Source organism: Cheilinus undulatus, linkage group 14 (genome assembly GCF_018320785.1).
Source record: "Cheilinus undulatus linkage group 14, ASM1832078v1, whole genome shotgun sequence".
NCBI lineage: Eukaryota > Metazoa > Chordata > Actinopteri > Labriformes > Labridae > Cheilinus > Cheilinus undulatus.
The window spans coordinates 45,357,164-45,376,816 of NC_054878.1; the positions used below are offsets into that span (position 1 = coordinate 45,357,164).

Genomic DNA, 19,653 nt, shown 5'->3' on the forward strand with positions numbered 1-19,653 from the left:
TGACCCGTGTTGGAGCGCACAGATGGTCGAGTGGTTTAAGGCGCTACCCATGGGTTCAAATCCGGCCTGTGGCCCTTTATCGCATGTCTTTCCCCACTCTCTTCTTTGTTTCCGAGTCTATCCGGTGTCCTTCCTCTATCTAATAGAGGCCCAAAAACAAATCTTAAAAAAAAGAAAACAACCCGTGTTGGAATCAGTGTGTTTTTATGCCACTTTGTGGCCACTTTGGGTTAAGAATAACTATTTTTTAAATATTTTTGAGTTTTATTTTGGTCCCATTTTTAACATTTTAAAAAATTTTTGAAATTGGAAAAGAAAGTTATATAACAGAGCAATGTCAACATCCCTTTTGTGTGTGTGTGTGCGTGGGGTGTGTTTTAAAGAGTATAGGTTTTTGCACACTGAGTCCATTTTTGTCCAAATTATTTTTCCGGGACAGGTTTGATTTTATGTGACTTTTCGCATCAATCCAATGCATTTAAGCGGGTGATTAATGATTTAGATCAGCATGTGCTGCTAACTTTTTACTCGCTCTCTCACCCCTGCCTGACCCTTCCATTCTCTCTGTTCCTCTTTTGCACTGAAACCCACTTTACACACTGTTATTTGCCTTTGGATAATGTGGAGCTAAACCATGGGTATATGACAGATAAAGGTGTAAGTTTGTTCTCACAGCCACCTAACAGAGACTGAATTAAAAGTTGCTCTCCATCTCTCTCGGCACAGCTATGATGTACGAGCTGGTGCCAACAAACAATTTACCACATTCCACATATTCTTACAGTGGATATAAAGTTCTTAACAAATGTATTAGACCACCTTTCATATTTGTCTCAAAGACTATCCAGCATCATGAAGTGCTTTAATGCGGACTCTTTCATTTTCAGTGAGCTCTCCACGTTTTACCATTTTGAACAGGAATGAGGAATCTCAAACTGAATTCACCCAAATTTGAGCCGGCTCACTGGGCTTCTCTGAGAAGTCAGAAATGAATCAAGCATAACATTCAACCACTAAAACTATTTTTTTCTGTTCAGGAAGGCAAGTAAATAACTATAATTTGACATATTTGTCAAGAAATAAAAATGTGCTTTACTATTTTCCAGTTTTTTTTTTGTAAATCAGTAAATTTGAAAATTGATGGATAACAATAATAATTATATTTTAGCATTAAAAATATCATTTGGGTTAAAGAGCTTCTACATATTGGTGTATTAACCTTTGCAGAAACATAAAAAATGATTTTGGTAATTACCAATGCTGTTAATTTAGGGCAGCTGTGGCATAAACCTTACTTTGGTTAGGGTTAGGGTGGTCGAATAAATTTGTTAAGCACTGTAAATAAAAACATAACAGACTCAGTGTGCAAAGGCCTTGTGTGTGCATGTTTGGTCATTCATGACTAGAGTATGAAAGAGTATGTGTTTCTTATCATCTATCATCAGATTTGTCTAGTCTATAGTTTACAAAACTAGCTAGCTAACATTAGATAGATGTACTCTACTGTACGTATTGTGCGTGTGTATGTGAGTCTGTGCGCACACACACATGTGCACCATCACACAGTATAAACAGTAATGTTATCTAGCTAGAGTTAATTTGTTGATACATGATAATAAACATACTCTTTTACTCACTGGTCATGAATGTCACACCACTACCATTTCTCAGATAAAAATAAAGATAATAGTTACATGTATCAGATCTTGCTGTGTAAAATAATCTTCTTAAGGGCTCGCTCTTATGATCGAGTCTGTGTGGTCCACAATATATATTCCTGACGGTCACAGTTGATAAGAATCAAAGGTTCCGGTGCACGTAGATGGCCTAGCGGTCTAAGGCACAACCCATGTACGCGGGTGGCCTGTGGCCCTTTGCTGTATGTCTCTCCCTACTGTCATCCTATTTCCAACTCTTTCCCTTGTCCTCCTCTGTCAAATAAAGGCACTAAACCTCCCCCCAAAAAAATCTTAAAAAAACAAAAATCTAAGGTATCAAAGGTAAAGGAATCAAAGGTTCCTATGTAATTCCATAGGAAATGAATGCAGGTCATTTTATCCACTTATGGAAGAGTGGGTACAAAAGTAGAATTTCATAAAATCTATAAAAGGAAAATTAAAATTTTAAATGGTATGATATCAATAATGTGCTTTTTGAGGAAAAGCTTGAATATGAAAAGATTACAATTTTTCATTACAAAGATATTGGAAGAAAACAACCTCACCAGGTCATTTTTGACCCACTTATGCATCTAAGGGTTATGGTCCATAGAAGAGCGTTGCAATGTTTGGTGCAGTTTAGACAGTTTTTTGTTGCTGTGGAATTAAACAGCTGCTTATATTGTTTCATTCTTACTTATGGAAACATTTATGTTTTTTATTGTACGTGGTCCCTTTACAAATAAACAAATAGTGTTTAAAATTCGATCAAAACAACCCTAACTCCACCTTTACTTAATGCCTGTCAGTTAAAAATATTTTTAACAATAAGTCTCCCAAACAGAGTGTTAAATTTTGATTCTAGTTGAATTTTTCCTTGTTTATTTTCTGTGTTCATCAGGATGTGCTGTTTTTATCTAGATAATCCCAGTCCTTCTGTTCCAGAGAGAAAAAACTGCAGCTGATGATTGATTTTGTGTCTCTCTGCCGTGTTCTTTACGGCCGGCCGTCATTGATCTTCGTCTTTGCGTTCAGCCTGCTGATGTTCTGGTGCCCCGCAGGTCTGATCAGGCGTTAAAGCGGAGCCTCCAGCTGCTTCATATTTACATCCAACAGCCAGCAGCCTGTCTGTGATTACCCATGTCCTCATCTTAACACTACGCTGCTTGTTTTCTGTTTTTAGCAGTGGAGCTATTAAAAGATCCAGCAGACCGTCGTGACTTATAAACTAAATTTAGAGATCAGTGGCTCTTTTCAGGAAGCCTCGCTGCTCGTGATGTTTGTTTAGTTTAGTGGAGTTTTGGCGCCTCCAATGGGGCTTTTTCAATTTCAAGTTTAAGTCCATAATGAGGTTTATTAAAGGAAACCTGACCTGAGGAGACCAACAATGCCTCCAGGCAGGGGCATCTCCAGGAATTCAGGGTCCCAGGAAAGATCTCAAATCAGGCCCCTCCACTGTATCAGTCATGATAAGATAGTCATAATTATCTGGCAGCTGCTTAGCTTGGTTCATACATTAAAGGTGAATACTGCTGTAGCTCCACATGTTCATTTATTAAAGATTTACTGTTCTAAACTATCTCTCTTCTCCCTTCAGGGTCAAACCGGACAGGTTTCCTGAGCGCACTCAAAGATAGCCCGGCCAGATATCCTTTAAAAACACAGAATGGACTTGCAGACATCTTTTGAGGCTTTTGACAAGAATTCAGTCTTAACTTTAGCATTCTTTCACACCACTCTAGCTCTATTTTAGAGGTGCATGATGTTGGATTTTTGCTGATATGCCGATATTTACTAATGAATTGAAACCGATACTGATATCTATGCTGGGATTTAAATGCAGTTCAGATTTAAATCTGTAAAAAAAAAAAAAAAAAAAGAGGATGAACAAATTCATACATTTTAGTCTTCAGAACTCACTTTAAGTAATGAAAATGACTAAGAAAAAGACTTCATCCAGCACTGATAGATGATACAGGCCAATATTAACCAATAATACAGGACAATATTTACTGCTGATATTGGCATATATACACAGCCACTATAGGTCAATAGTTAAATATGATATAGTTGAATATTTATAGATGATACAGGCCAGTATTTACAGATGATATAGGCAAATATTTATGGATGAAATAGACCAATATTTATGGATGAAATAGGCCAATATATCAAGATGATATAGGCCAATATTTGCAGATGATGCAGGCCAATATTTACAGATGATATAGGCCAATATTTTCAGATGATACAGGCCAATATTTACAGATGATATAGGCCTATATTTACATATGATATGGGCCAATATTTACAGATGATACAGGCCAATATTTACAGATGATATGGGCCAATATTTACTGCTGATATTGGCCAATATTTACGGATGATATAGGCCAATATTTACAGATGATACAGGCCAATATTTGCAGATGATACAGGCCAATATTTGCAGATGATACAGGCCAATATTTGCAGATGATACAGGCCAATATTTACGGATGATATAGGCCAATATTTACGGATGATATGGGCCAATATTTACAGATGATATAGGCCAATATTTACGGATGATATAGGCCAATATTTACAGATGATATAGGCCAGTATTTACAGATGATATAGGCCAATATTTATGGATGATATAGACCAATACTTACAGATGATATTGGCCTGTATTTATTGATGATAAAGGCCAATAATACACATGTTATAGGCTTATATTCACAGTTGTTGTAGGTCTATATTTACAGTTGATATAAGACAGTATAAATGGATAAATAGGCCACCATTCACAGCTGAAATAAGCCTTCTTACTGAAGATTAATATGTTGTAAATGTAGACAGAGTTTTCGTATCAGCCAGTATCAATAATTAACTTTTTAGGCTAATACCTGTCTATACCAATATCATGCTGATAACATTATGCATCCCTACTCTAATTGGCTGGTGTTATCACATCCAAGGCAGAACAATCTTAAATTTTTTAATGATTCCAGATCATTCTGACTCGATCAGGTGCAGTGAAATAATCAGCCTGACTGTTTTATCAATAGATTTTTATCAACACTTTGAATCATTTTTAATTGTTTTATTTGAATGGCACCAGAGTTTCAGGATCTGATCCAGACTGAATAATTCTGAGGCATTTATCATCCCTCATAGCCCCCTCCTCTCACTCTGCCAGTTGATTATATTCGTGTTTGTGTTTCTGATTAATCAATGACTCTGGTGCAACCACCAACCACAGCTCAATATGTCCCATGATGCATTGCCAAGGTCAAACTGCTGTCACATGCTTGGAGCCACAATGCCAATCAAGCAATTGTTGCTTCTTTTATAATTTTCCTTTAAAAGTGACCTTCAGGCCCATTTCTTTGATATTCTGTGACAGTTGGTGCTTAATGTCAAGTCTCTGAGGCACAACATGGCAGTAATGTCAAACTAAAGGATAAGATAAATGGTGGAGTCTGTCCTTGACTGATATTTGCACCGTCCTGGAGGTGGTGGTGTGCTTCTTCTCTGTATGGTCGATCGTTGGTCTGTCGGGGTTTCATACCTATCTGATCAGCTCCAACCAGACCACCAACGAGGACGTGAGTTTCCAGACATCAGGATCATTTAAAACCATCTTTAAAGGCTGTAAAGATGATGTAAACCAGTTCTCTTCTGTCTGCTCTTCTAGATTAAAGGTTCATGGTCCACAAAGCGAGGGAAGGACAACTACAACCCCTACAGCTACGGAAACATAATCACCAACTGCTGCGCCGCGCTGTGTGGACCACTGCCTCCGAGGTCAGATACCACCACGACACGACCACACCAGGGTCTGAACTCAAGATTAAATCAGGACTAAACTCAGTTATTCAATAATGACTCGAATGAAGATTAAATCCAGAATTAGACTCATGTTTTAGGAAAATTCAACCTAAATTTAGTCTCTAACCAAAGAGTAAAAACTAAACAATCCTAGAGCTGATTTAGGGATTACAATTTGCACATGATATTTTATTTTTTTAGATGCACCTGTATTTTGGCCAGCTTTACAATATTTCAGTGTGAACACGAAATCATCAACACCCCTACTGCTATTCTTGTCCTCTCCCTCAGCAGACGATGCCTCTCTGTGTTTAATGAGGACACATCTCCATCGAGACCCTCCTTAGTGTGATTACAGACTTTTCCTCCGTTTATCAGTGTCAGTTTCTCCCTGCTGGTAGTGACTATTTGAGATGTTAAACTGATCAAAAAATATTCAGAACTGAATGATTTTTACAAATCATCATGCACAGAAACCTCTCCCATCAACTCTTCAGCCCAGTATACACTGAAGATTCACAAAAGGAGATAAAACTCGTTCAGACAGGATGCTCTGGGACAAGGGTGATTTCACATTAAGAATGATTATTTCCTACTGTGCCTGAGTGACCTGGGTCTGGTTCTGGGTACACTTGAGGCTAAAGACCAGTTCCATTTCAATCAGGGGGAACCGGGGTACAGTGGGCTCGTCTGCTTGAGGAGGTGGCCTCAGGCATGGTCCATGTGTACCAGAGTTAAAAGGGACATAGGCAAAAATCCCTTTTTCAGGCTTTTCTAACAAAAATATGTGCCCCTGGTCTGTCCAAACTAATTCAGAGATGCAACAGCTCATTCTGCACCACTACGACTGTTTCCTGCAGTGTTTTAAACCCTCTCACTGCATTGTGAATCATTTGTCTGAACTGGGCTTGTGTAGATCATCTGCTGTGCTTCTTTAAGACAAAACAAATATGTGATCTGAAAACAAGCAATGTCTGCGAACCCAAATGGTGGTTCCAGGAGTCCGAGCCAAACCATTTCAGGCTTTAGAAGTATTGCATTTGTTTGCTTTTTCTCAAATTTAACAGGAGAAAAGTTGAACAGAAATTGAAGGTAGCAGCTGTAGGATTAAATAATCTACCAGAGACTTTTAAAGCTTTTTGAACTCAGCATTTATAGCCTAAAATGTGTAAATAAGATGTTATAGAATAGCAGTTTTCCACTTTATAAAGATTTTAAATGTAGTTTGACTTGCGACAGAATATGTCTTCACAGTGTTTTCACTGAAGTAGAGTTCTTCCTCCACCGCTGGAGACGATGAGAGGATGTTTGTTTTAGATCTGTGAACATACGGAGGGAGATGCATCTCGCCGTCTGCTCGTTACACCGCCGTCAGCTGTCACATATGTGTGCATGTCCTGTTAACACAGTCGCTCTGCCTGCTGACACCCTGAGTATGGAGACGACAGGTGGTGAAATCTGGCGGCACAAATACACCTACTAATATATTTACCAATATATGTTTTAAGTCATGTGCAAAACGATTTCAAAATATTATTAATATGACGACGTGTTAGCGCCACCCTGAAAGAATAATAAATAAAGGATCTGTTTATTTTGGAGAAAAAATAGAGATTTCTGAGTTCATGAAGTTGTAAATTTACAAGAATTTAAACAATAATTTTGGTGGATATGAAGTTGAAAACAGCTCTATATGTTGTTGGTGTAAGCCTTGATCCATCATGTTATCTGTAACATCTGGATTTTCAAGAGACACGGTCATAAACCGAGGATATTTAGAAGAAAACAACAGGCTGATTTAGTAAGGTGATGTTTGTTCAGGTCATAAAGTCAAAATTTCCTATTTAAAAACAGGAAACTTCCAGATATTTTTCTGTTTTTTTGATTTTGTAATTGAAATTTTTTGGGCTTTTATTCTTGAAAATAAAGGCTAAAAAGAGTCTTAAATAAGGGAGCAGTTTGTTTGGTTTTGGTCCATTGTTGTTTTTGGTATTCTTATATTCGATTTGATTTGAATATTTGTTTGTTTTTGTCTATTCTGTTTGTGTATTTAAATAACAAAAATGTTCAGAAATAACATTTATTTAAAAAAAAAAACAAGGCCTTAAATTTCCCCCAAAGGTTCATGAATTTTGAGATCATGAAGTTAAAAATTCACCAGAATAAAACTCTGAATTATTGAGATTTTTCAGAGAATGTTCTGTTTTTTTCTGGTAAATTTCGCAACCTTAAAAATTTTGAATTATTTCTGATAACTTTTTGAATTTTGGATCTCAGATATTCTAAGCTTAAATTTTTCATCATAGTATGACATTTTACCCTCAGAAATATAAAGTTTTATGTTCTTGTGTATTTTCGACTCTTTCATCTCTATTGAGACTTTAATTTCTGAATAGTTTACTATTTTTAATGTTTGTAATATTTATAGTGGCCCTTGTACTGATGGGGATTTTTCTTATATTTTAATAAAGTTTTTATTTGGATTTTGTGTCTTTTTGTTCCAGTTTGATTGACAGGCGAGGTCTGATCCAGTCCGACACGCCACAGACCGTCGCCCAGTCCAACGGGACCGCCACCAGCAGCAGCTACACCTCCACGCAGCTCCACAGTCACATGGTAAGAGGACAGTGGCATCACAGATGGTCAATAATGTGCATCATTGTGAATAAAACATTTCACAATTCAGACCTCATCTGAACTGCATAAAATTGGGCATGTTCTTTCATACTGTCTAAATTGCCTAAAACATAGTTAACAATTCTTTCACTCTGTTTAAGTTACACAAAGCATTGACAATATTTCCTGCACATTTTTTTTTATAAATGAAGAAAACAAAAAGGGGGAATTTTCCTGCACCTTGTCCAAATTGCTCAGAGGACATTGGCAATGTTTCCTGTATACAAAGGATTGGCAGTGTTTTGTATTTTTTTTAACCGTCTAGATTGCATAAATGAATTAATTTGCAATATTTCCTGCAAACAGAATCACTGACAGTGTTTCTGCCTAATGTTGTAATTGCACAAAAACATTCCATATTGCAGAGCTGCCGATGTTATCATGCAGTTTGACAATATGCAGGAGTTTTACTGCAATTTCTGGTCATAGCTTAATATTGATGCCTAGGATTTCCTCCGCTTGTTCCTGTCAGTCAGATTTGATATTGTTTAATTTCTATCTTGAGTCATGTTCATGTTTTAAATTCTGATATCATGACGACCCTTTCCCTCTCTAACGTCTCCTCAGTGCGATCAGGATCAGTGCATCCAGAGCACAAAGTTTGTCCTGCAGGCTGCCGCCACCCCCCTTCTCCACAGCGAACCCGTGGTCTTGGCCCCTCTGCCGGGGAAGACCACCACCCTTGGAGGCCCCTGTGCCTACCTAGCCCCCTCCCAGCCCTCGCTGCCATCCTGCGGAGGAGACGTCCTCGCCCTGAGGGACGCCGCCGCTGACACCCACTGCCACCACCACCTCCACCATCATCACCATCACCACCACCACCACTTCGTCAGCCCAGAGGAGACGCCCTGCACCACGCCGCAGGGCGCCCTGCCCTGCCCCGCTCACCTGCACCTCCACCCACACCCACCAATCCCCTCCCCCGCTGCGCTCTACGACCCAGCTAGTCAGGATGCTCTGCATGAGGACTCGGTCCGAGGGCTTGTCAAACTCAGCTCTGTCTGAACTCACAACATAGCCGCCAAACACTGCAAAAACTTCGGTCTTACTAAGTTATTTTGTTGAATTTATTGTCAAAATATCTAATTACTATGAGATGCATTTATCCAACAAATACTGATTCAAGGGGGCGCTCAAAAACAAGGGGTAGGTTTCTACGAGAGGGGGCTCGCTGATTGGTGGGTAAACAAACCAAAATGTTAAGAAGAAATCCAAATTTTCTCTAGAGTACCTTGATATGTGCCATCTTTATCCATATCCCTATGTTTCATTTCACTTGCACACTTCAATACAGAGCCTATAAAAAATACTCACTCCCTTGGATGTTTTACCCTTTTATTGATTTTATAAATCAATCATGGGCTATATCATTTTTTTCTTTTTGACAAAAATAACCAACTTAACCTTTTTAATGCCAAAATAAAAACAGATTTCTACAAAGCAATGCCCATTAAACAAAAATATGTATTGTAAAATAAGTGGCTGCATAAATATTCACCCCCTTCTGGGCAGTATTTGGTAGAAAAACAGCCCTTTTAAAGTCCAGCACCAATTCTCTGTTGGATTGAGGTCTGGGCTTTGACTCGGCGCGTTGTCTTACTGAAGAATAAATCTGCTCCCAAGCTGTAGTTCTCCTGCAGATTGAATAAGATTGTCCTCAAGGATTTTTCTATATTTTGCTGCATTCATTTTACCCTCTACCTTTACAAGCCTTCCAGGGCTGGCTACTGAGAAGCATCCTGACAGCATGATGCTGCCACCACTTTGCTTCACAGTGAGAATAAAACCAAAATGGTCCTTCGACCATGGAGTCTCCTACATGCCTTTTGGTGAACTCTAGTCCCGGCCACCAGTTGTTGTCTGCAGAATCTCTCCCATCTCAGCTGCTGAAGCTTGGAACTCCTTCAGAGTAGTCATAGGTGTCTTGGTGGTCTCTCTCGCTAGTCTCCTTCTTGCACGCTCACTCAGTTTGTGAGGACGGTCTGATCTAGGCAGATTTATACATGTGCCATATTCCTTTCATTTCTTCATGATGGATTTAACTGAACTCTGGGGATGTTCAGAGAATTGGAAATGTTTTTGTCTCTTCATGATGTAATGGTAGCCAGGAATACTGATGAACCAGTGATTGGACCTTCCAGACACAGGTGTCTTTACACTACAATCACTGAGACACATTCACTGACCAACTGTCTGGACCTCTGTTGAATTAGGTCAGTCTCTTAAAAGGGGGTGAGTATTTATGCAGCCACTTATTTTACATTACAGATTTTTATATAAGTGGCGTTGTTTTGTAGAAACCAGTTTGACAGAGTTTTTTTTTTATTTTTATTTCCTGAAATAAGATGTTTATCTGGATTTATCCGCCAGATATGGTTTATAATAACTGTAAGGGGGTATTTTTGATTAAAAATTCAACAAATAAACATGCAGTGATTTAAGTTTTTGCATCATATATGAACTCTGAGCAAAGAAAGTCTGTTTTTGAGCATTTATGACAAATCAGACCTGTTTACTTCGAATGTCATGTCCTTGTTTTTTACCATCATCATGTCCAAAGGATGCTCTTTTCATGAAGTCAAAGACTTCTAAGCTCAAAACATAAAACATTTAACCCAGAATAAGCTAACATGATGCCAAATGGATGTCTGCCTTTATTCACTACGAGGACTGAGATCAGAGCTTTTGGCCGACTTGATGTAAAGTTTGTGTAAACGAGAAGAACTGATGTTTTTATGTGAACCTTCAGGGTTTTTTTTATTTGATTCCTGGGAGGGGAACAAGAGGCTGCAATCGTCTGCAGAGTCAAGAATGACGGTTTGTTTGAAGCGAAGCAGCAACACTGCCACATGTTCAGACGGAGGTCAAACCAACGATCTCTGATGACGAAACTTCATGGACATTACACAGGAAAAGACAGGATCATGGATTCACAATGTTAGACGTCTTTGTCGATGAGCTTTGTCCTGAGAATTTGAACATTTGACCAATAAAAAGCCATCTTAACAGAGCTGAGTCCAAACAGATCATGAGGTTGTCAGATTTTTTAAACTTTGTACCTTTTTACCATCATGTTTTCAAATGATAAAATCTTTATTCGTGATTGTCTGCATCAAAAAATTCCAAAGCTTTTAAAGACTTCAGATATTCTGTCGTATTTTAACCTATATGAGAAGCAGCCTTAGATCACTCAGATTCAGATTCTCAAAACTGGAGTCTCCAAAATATGCAAAAGTTACGTTTATATCTCTTACAATGGTTGTAAAAATGAAAATGAAAAATTGAAATACCTTTCTATAAATGTATATTTATTTCATAGGACTGGTGTGTAGGAGAGGGATGCATCCATCAGAAATTGCAAGTAAAAAATACTTGCAGAATCAAAAGTATTTAGTTAGAAGTTTCAAATAAGTTAAGGCAAAAATGGCCAACACATCCCAAACATGCTCACAGTGGCTTTTAAAACATCTTTTCGGGTTAAAATCAATAAATATACAGTGCTATGAACAGGTATTTTCCCCCTTCCCGGTTGTTTGGGTTATCTTTGTTTAATATTAAAATGTATGTGATGATATGAAACATTTAAGTGTGACAAATATGCAAAAAGTAGAAGTCAGGAAGGGGGAAATCCTTCTTATAGCACTGTACTTTTGAGCAAAGGCAAAAAATAGCAAATTAATGATGATAAAATGCATATTTAAGCTATAAAGATAACTGGATACAGGTTAAACATTTATCCATGTTAACATCAACAACTTAAGAATGTTATATTTTAATTTAACTGTGATTATTTAAACTTTTTGGTGAACATATGGTAAAACCTATGTAAAATTTAAGAAATCCCGTTTCTTCCCCACCGCCAGAGGGCTTCTCTTGCTGTGGAGTAGGTTTTTAGACCATTTCACTCTTCCAAAGTAGCCAATCACATTCGGCCTGCCGTAATTCCATTCGAAGAAGAAGGAGAAGCCAATCATTTTTCACTGACCCGGAACAGCTGCCATAGCTGCTACGGAAGATGTCGTGGAAGCGGATTAGAGAAGAAAAGAGCTCTTAAATGTCTGCTTCACGGCGTAAAACCTGAACAGCCGTGAGTTACTGTACTGCAGGGAGATAAATACATCGTTAGACTGCTTTATTTCGAGTTGAATATTAATGAAGATACAGGAAAATTACCCCGTGTACCGGTTGGACGAGCGACCGTGCTAACCGGTGACCTTCAGTGGAATGTTGAGAACGGAATGAGGAAACTTAGCTGTCCTCACGAATGCCCATTTGCTGATTTTATATTAATTACAAAATATAAATACTTAATATTTTAACAGTAACAAAATTAGTCTAACCTGGTTATAATATCTTCGTATCTCTTTAGCTGATGTAACCACTACAAACCGGAATCGCATGTGGCTAATAGTCACCACATTGCACGGTCACTCTTTTAGCCGGTGCACCAGTCTAGAGCTGGCAGTCGATCTTAAAGCTAACAGATCTTTTGTCAGCGTAATATTTCAGTCCTTGTGTTAAATGAAAAAAATAAATGACACTAGTTATGATAATGTATATTTAAAGGGACTTTGCGCTAATTTATCTGGTTGAAATCGCCTAAAGATGAAGGTAAACAACGGAAAAGGCGCGGCGGCGGGAAACAAGACATTGCAGTTAAAGACTGCAGTATTACTACAAAATAAAATAATAGTATCTGGGCTTAATAAAGGATTGACTAGTAGGTAGTGTGAATATAAAAAAAGTAACTACCTTTTGAAAATGGTCACATAAAAAAAAACTGAATGTTATTACTCTCGTTCTAAGAATCACTGTCATTCATCTATTCTACTGCAAATTTAACAAGCTAAATAGTTGAAATATTTCCCAATGTAGAGTTATGAATGATTTTCTACGTGATATCCTTTACAAAGTTGCTTTAGGGATTACTTTTAGACGTTTATATAACCCGTTTTAACGCTTATTACGTGCTTTTTAAAGATTGGCTCTTACATGACAGCATGGCGGCGGAAATCAAAAAAGAAAAGATGCAATAAAAACCATTACACCTACATTTAATTCAACGTTCAAACTGTGTACAACAGACAAAACAACAATAAAGTTGCATTCTACAGACATATGTGTATAGCTTGAACAAATATTTCAAATGGGATGTATAAACTGATTTATTTCTCATGCAGATATTTATTTAGATATTATGTAGACTAGCTCTGCTGTAAGAGCGAATACCCCGTCAGTTTTCACTTTGACTTCTTTTTTTCAACTTAAACGTTTCTTAGAATCCAGATATCAACGGTTTCTCGTGTTTAACAGATGTTTCTTTTGTTATTTTAATGCAGGTTGCGTAAATGCCAATTTTGTAGTTTTGTAACGCCGGTTTCAGACAGTTTTGTAACCCCAAAACTAACAAAGCCGTTCGAATTTCCCGCAGCTGTCTAGGCGGCACGTGAGCGCAGCTTGTCCTCTGATTGGCCACGCCGCAGCGTCACTTTAAAGAGCCAGTACGAGCTCCGTTCCCATTGGCCAGCTGCTTTCTAGCGCCAAGATTTCAATAAAAAGGGCGAGCGGACAACAGAAGCCGCTTCAGTCTTTCCTCTGTGTCTGTCCTGCTGCTGTTAGTTTAGTCCTTTTTTCTCTTTTAGACTTTATTTTAGTCCATTTTTAGCTTTTACCTTTGTGTTTGTGTGAATCTAAAGAAACCAAAATGCTCACTGCTCGCTCTCCTCTCTCCGTGAAGAATGAAAACGCCATCCGCAGCCAGCTCAACAACATGTCGCTGGACAAAGAGAACACGGTAAGACGCTAAAATGACTAATATTAAGTTTCTGATTAACCGTTATGCTGTCTGTTTGAGTTACTGTGTTTTAATTCAGTGCAATGACCACCACGTTGTGACCTCATGTCCGGTTGACCAACATTTAGCCGTGACGTTTCTTATTCTAGCCTATTTGTTCCGAATAAACGTATAAAACTAATGTAAACATCATATTTATATTCATATTTGATGAAATTGTCTTATATCTTCCAGCCTCCGAGTCTGAACTCCACCCGCATCCTGGCGTCTAAAACCGCGCGTAAAATCTTCGATGAGCCTGAGGTGAGTGAGTCAGAATCGTCTTAAAACTTCAATATATTCATCAAAATAAACAGCAAGTTTGTTTAAAATATAACTTACGTAGATGGTGATCAGATAGCGATGATTATTTTTGACATATGGCGCCTTAAGTATCTGTTCTGGCGCCAACAGTCAGCTGTTCAGATTTAGCTCCTTCAGCTGGTTTAGGTCTATCCACCCTGATCTATAATGCTAATTAATGAGTACTGAGTTATCTTTTACATGTCTGAACTTCCATGCAGAATGAAAGAAATTGTAAACTCACATAGGCATGATATGCAGAGTCTACCTCAACATTAAGCTGCTGGATATGATTCTACATTTTCATAAGTGGATGTACCTTTCTGGACTGTGATTTAAAATAGATCTGTAACTAGTTATGATATCAGCTTATTTGTTTGTTGCCAACCTTCATGCATCCATATTAGTGAACAAGAACATTAGAAAAAAAACATTAATAATCTGCATGTTCATGTAGCAGCATGTACCAATACATCAACCACAGGCAGCATCATGTCAATGGACAACAGAATCTTCAAGATCATTTGAATGTTGGCAGATGATTTATTTTTCATTAAGGGTTAAGTGATTGCAACAAGTCTGGAACTGCCCGTTTCCCTTTTGACAAGGTTATGTTAAAAGGTAAAAGAGGCTGTGTAAAATTGCTGTCATCCTACAGAGTCTAGGTTGTGAGGCTCACCTATCTGGCAAGCAAGAACATGCATTTCTGTTAACTAGTGTCATATATGGTGCTGTAGCAAAGTGCAAAAATATAAATCTTTTGTTTCTTTTTTACCAATCATGCACCTAATGCTACTAGGTTATATTTGCCACCCTGCACCCTCAGCCCTGACCCAAGCCCTTCCCTGGTCTTAGCCCTTAATTTTTTTAATATGGTGCCACAATATTATATCAATTCTATCGATTTAATTGACCTGTTACTGATGTAGGATAATGACCTAAAGCTAAGAAATAGTTCAAGCTCTTAATTATTTAATGCTTGACACCAATAAAAAGTCATCCACATTGTTTTGATGACTATCAATTAGTTCAAAAAGCCTAACTCAATCTTTATAAGACCAACCAGCCAAGACTAGGCCCAGATTACATTTTTTATTGCACCATACAAGCATTATAAAAATGAGGCTTATATTTATCAGAAAGTTGGATGTAGGATTGAGCTGTGTCTATCGTTTGACACTGTCAGACCTTCCCCAAATCTTACTGGGGTACAGAGTATCACTGGCAGGTGTTTAGAAACTCAAACCATACCAACACTTGCTGGTGTGACACAAGAACAGGGGGTAGAGTGCCTTTAACAAAATGAGACTGACAAAAATGGAGGGTCCAGTGCAAACAGTGTAGTACTTCATTTGTTGTGCATTTGTCTGACAGTGTTGTTTTTGTCTCTCAGTCCAAAGCCGTGAAGAAGAGCGGCAGCGAGGGGGAGGAGCCTCTTCTGAAGGAAAACCCTCGCCGCTTTGTCATCTTTCCCATCCAGTACCACGACATCTGGCAGATGTACAAGAAGGCTGAGGCCTCGTTCTGGACCGCAGAGGAGGTACACCTCAGTCTTGACATTATACAACCACCCTAATGTTGTTCTGCAGCACAGCAGCCTGCTTGTCATCAGTCTTTATTGAACTGTGTCATGGTTGGGCTTCACTGAATAGATCTAAGATGAACCAAGCAGCTCATCTGAAAATTTTTTCCTTTTAACTAAGTTGGTTGAGAACTGCTTTAATATCTTCCCTAATAAGTAAACTGTTAGTTCATGGATTTATTTTCCAAATTGAAGGAGAAAAATGTTAAAGCTGACGCAAACTACAATCATAGCATTCAGGAGTTTGCAGTAGCTCAAGCCAGAAGAAAATGCAACTTAAACATCAGACAGAAATGTTGGTTTCCTATTTAAAGACCATTTACTGTGGAGAGCAAAAATCTCCAGCAAAAATTCAACTTTAGAGAACAACTTTATTAAACCAATGTTTCTGCTTGAGATTTGTTTTCTTCAAGACTTTCTTCATCCTCCAAGCCCCCTTGAAGTTTGTGACATAGTGCCTGAATTACCCACTTTAACACTGTTTACTGTGTGTCGTTCAAAAGACTCAAACCCCTTGAGCAAAGAAGGTTGGTGGGGTGGAGAGGCTCATCACTGTGTGGTCTGGACGCGTTCAGCAGTTCTGTTCTTGCAAAGCTGCTTTTATTGTGTTATGCCACAGTCTTCTATGTTCTATGAGATGTTTTCCCTCTAACATATCATGGGTTATTTGTCCAGGTGGATCTGTCTAAAGACCTGCTGCACTGGGAGTCTCTAAAGGACGAGGAGCGGTACTTCATCTCTCATGTCTTAGCCTTCTTCGCCGCAAGTGACGGAATCGTCAACGAGAATCTGGTGAGGGGAAAGAACTCAGTCAGAATATTTAAAAATGTTGTGTACAGACCAAAGATCTGTGCCTTAAGTTCTTTTGAGCTACAGCATGATACCATGACGACTTTATTTTATATTTTACAGAAAAGTCTGCACTCTGCAGTTTTTAAAATAGTCAGTGATGTTTAAATGTTGACTGTTGTCTGACGTTGTTCCTTCATGTGACCACTAGGTGGAGCGCTTCACTCAGGAAGTTCAGGTGACAGAGGCCAGGTGTTTCTATGGTTTCCAGATCGCCATGGAGAACATCCACTCAGAAATGTACAGTCTGCTCATTGACACCTACATCAAGGACCCCAAAGAGAGGTGAGGGCCCAAACTGGTCTATGCTGGACCACATTAAAACTTAGTTGCAGTACACATCAGATTGCTCATGGAGCTCCTACCAATATTTAACAGCTGACTGATTTTGGAACTTGTTTTCTAAAATCACTATGACCACGAGGAAGGTGTACCAATTGTAGAAAACAGAGCCAGTACAAATGTTTTAAACAATTATTTAGCTGATTCCAATGTTGATGATTTCTCCATCACTTATGTAACATTCTCACATGACGTTCTGGTCTGACCAACAGAGAGTACCTGTTCAATGCCATCGAGACTCTGCCCTGTGTGAAGAAGAAGGCTGACTGGGCCATCAACTGGATTGGAAACAAGAGCGCCAACTACGGTAAGACCGCCCTCTTTGAGGTCATGTAACCTGATCAGACGGTGTTCCTGGTACTGACCAGTGTACTTCCTGTAGGAGAGCGCGTGGTGGCGTTCGCAGCCGTGGAGGGAATCTTCTTCTCTGGTTCTTTCGCTGCCATCTTCTGGCTGAAGAAGAGAGGCCTGATGCCCGGCCTGACCTTCTCCAATGAGCTCATCAGCAGAGATGAGGTCAGAGCAGGCTCCTGATTGGTTACTGATCAGCCAGTCAGCATTCACAGCAGCAGGGTGTGCTAACGGTGTCTTTTCTGTGTGTGTTCAGGGTCTGCACTGCGACTTTGCCTGTCTGATGTTCAAACACCTGGTGAACAAGCCATCTGCTGAGACCGTCACCAGCATCATCAAGAACGCCGTGGAGATCGAGCAGGTCAGTACATCAGACGCCATCATCACTCTGGTTGAGCTGGTTTTAATGGTTCTACTGGTGTCTATTGTGTAATTGTGTATTGATTTGTTGTGTAGGAGTTCTTGACGGAGGCTCTGCCAGTGAAGCTGATCGGGATGAACTGTGACCTCATGAAGCAGTACATCGAGTTTGTAGCAGACCGACTGATGCTGGAGCTCGGGTTCAACAAGGTAACCAACTACACCATCACACCCTACATGATGTTCTTGACAGTAGAGTACTGGCGGTCTGTGGTGATGATCTGCGCAGGGGTACGGACCTCAGCCAATGATGGGGGCTGAGTGCTGCTGCTGAGCTCTGATTGGAGGACGTGTGGTTCACCAACAGAGTGGCAGCAGCATGAAATAGACGCCACACTGAACAGACCTCAGTCACCAACAATTAAGTAGAACAAAGTTTCAGAGGCCTAGTCCACATGTAGGGGGGTATTCTGAGGCTATTGTTTCTGGCTGTTAGTCCACAAAAAACATAAGTAAAAATTAGTTTTTCAAACAATGTAGGAACCCTGAAAATTGTTCACTGGGGTGCATCTGGAACATTTTAATGAACTAGCTGTAATGAACATAAAAAAAAATACACACAAAATACAGAAGATCCTGGAGAATGAGGGCTCTAGTTTAGGACTAATATCCCTGTTTTAACTCCTATGTGTACATGTTCTAATGTGCTCCGTCTCTGCAGATCTACCGAGTGGAGAACCCGTTTGACTTCATGGAGAACATCTCTCTGGAGGGAAAGACCAACTTCTTTGAGAAGCGTGTGGGTGAATACCAGAGGATGGGCGTGATGTCAGGCACCACAGACAACACCTTCAGGCTGGACGCCGACTTCTAGATTCACTTTAACTTTCCACTGGAACTCTACCTCTCACCCAGTGCATTCTGGGATATCTTGAATCATGGACGTGTACAGATGATTTTTAAGGTGCGGCTGGTTCAGCTACACTGATTGGGTCCAAGTTTGACACTGTAAATATGTTTTATTGTTGTATTAAAGCTGTGGCAGATTTATCTATTAGTACTTTTAGATTCTCAGTGTTTTGTAATTTTCTTTAGAGATGTACAGTTTCCTTTTAATGCTCTTGTTGTTTTGTAATAAAAGTTGTAGGAAAAGAAATGTGGTGCCGTGTTCCTTTCATTGTTACTTAAATGAAGTCTAACAAAGTGAGTTTTGACTGCTAGTTACAGAATTTTCCATCAGATTTCTCATTGAAGACAGTGATGTGCTTAGTGGTTCTCAATTGGCCTAGCCTCAGGACCCACCAAAAGCTTTGAAACAACGACCCAAATTTCCCATAATTTTCACCAATGCACATTTAGTTAAGAAAAACGTTGCACTTAAGATCTTATGACAGGAACAAGAGACAAGAAAAAACTGACTTGTTTCACATCCCCCTTTTTCCATGATAACATGTCAATTTTAGCCGATCTTCCAGAGATCTTGAGAAATTATTTCATTAAAAAGCAGCTCTTTTAATGCAAGAAAAAGATAAATGAGTGGAAATATTAAAACATTTTAATGTACCCATTATCACAATAAACAGTTAAATAAATGGCTTTCTACGTTCTTCATAGACTTTCGCCACCATTTTTAGGTCCCACTGAAAACTGCTCTGCAACCCACTTTTGGGTCCCGACCCACCAGTTGAGAACCACTGCTTTAGACCATGAAGGGTTCAAGCAAAGAAAAAATACATAAAAACAAAAAGGTTGGAAAGGTAGACGTAGAAAAACTACTTATACTATTTGGCATTTTTCCTCTCCATGATCGCATGCCTTGGTTTCTCACTTGAGTAGCTCCTGGTTAATCTACCTTGACGGTTCTGGCATTATAAATAAATCTA

At 39.0% G+C, this 19,653-nt stretch overlaps 2 protein-coding genes and 1 non-coding gene across 4 annotated transcripts in view; all 3 read left to right on the forward strand.

The window, feature by feature from the left end:
- zdhhc14 (zinc finger DHHC-type palmitoyltransferase 14) overlaps positions 1-9,490 on the forward strand; it is a 29,327-nt gene extending 19,837 nt beyond the window's left edge. The window contains exons 5-9 of the mRNA XM_041805315.1: positions 3,256-3,304; positions 5,149-5,251; positions 5,341-5,450; positions 7,979-8,090; positions 8,718-9,490. Coding sequence (XP_041661249.1) covers positions 3,256-3,304; positions 5,149-5,251; positions 5,341-5,450; positions 7,979-8,090; positions 8,718-9,155 — 812 coding nt within the window. The 3' untranslated portion in view covers positions 9,156-9,490. The remainder of the gene's footprint in view (positions 1-3,255; positions 3,305-5,148; positions 5,252-5,340; positions 5,451-7,978; positions 8,091-8,717) is intronic.
- Positions 9,491-12,141: 2,651 nt separating this feature from the next.
- Positions 12,142-18,926, forward strand: LOC121521367 (ribonucleoside-diphosphate reductase subunit M2). Of its 2 annotated transcripts, XM_041805319.1 has the most exons (11): positions 12,142-12,237; positions 13,888-13,944; positions 14,179-14,247; positions 15,680-15,826; positions 16,544-16,660; positions 16,869-17,002; positions 17,272-17,366; positions 17,442-17,575; positions 17,667-17,771; positions 17,867-17,980; positions 18,492-18,926. In XM_041805319.1, the coding sequence occupies exons 2-11, from the start codon at positions 13,921-13,923 to the stop codon at positions 18,642-18,644; spliced, it is 1,092 nt and encodes a 363-aa protein (XP_041661253.1). In that variant the 5' UTR covers positions 12,142-12,237; positions 13,888-13,920; the 3' UTR covers positions 18,645-18,926. The 2 variants fall into 2 exon arrangements, with proteins under 2 accessions (XP_041661253.1, XP_041661252.1); XM_041805318.1 differs by lacking the exon at positions 12,142-12,237 and having other exon boundaries at positions 13,703-13,944.
- On the forward strand, positions 18,038-18,175 carry LOC121522001. The gene has a single exon (XR_005992926.1). It is a non-coding gene; the product is annotated as a small nucleolar RNA SNORD94 (small nucleolar RNA).
- Positions 18,927-19,653: the final 727 nt, after the last annotated feature.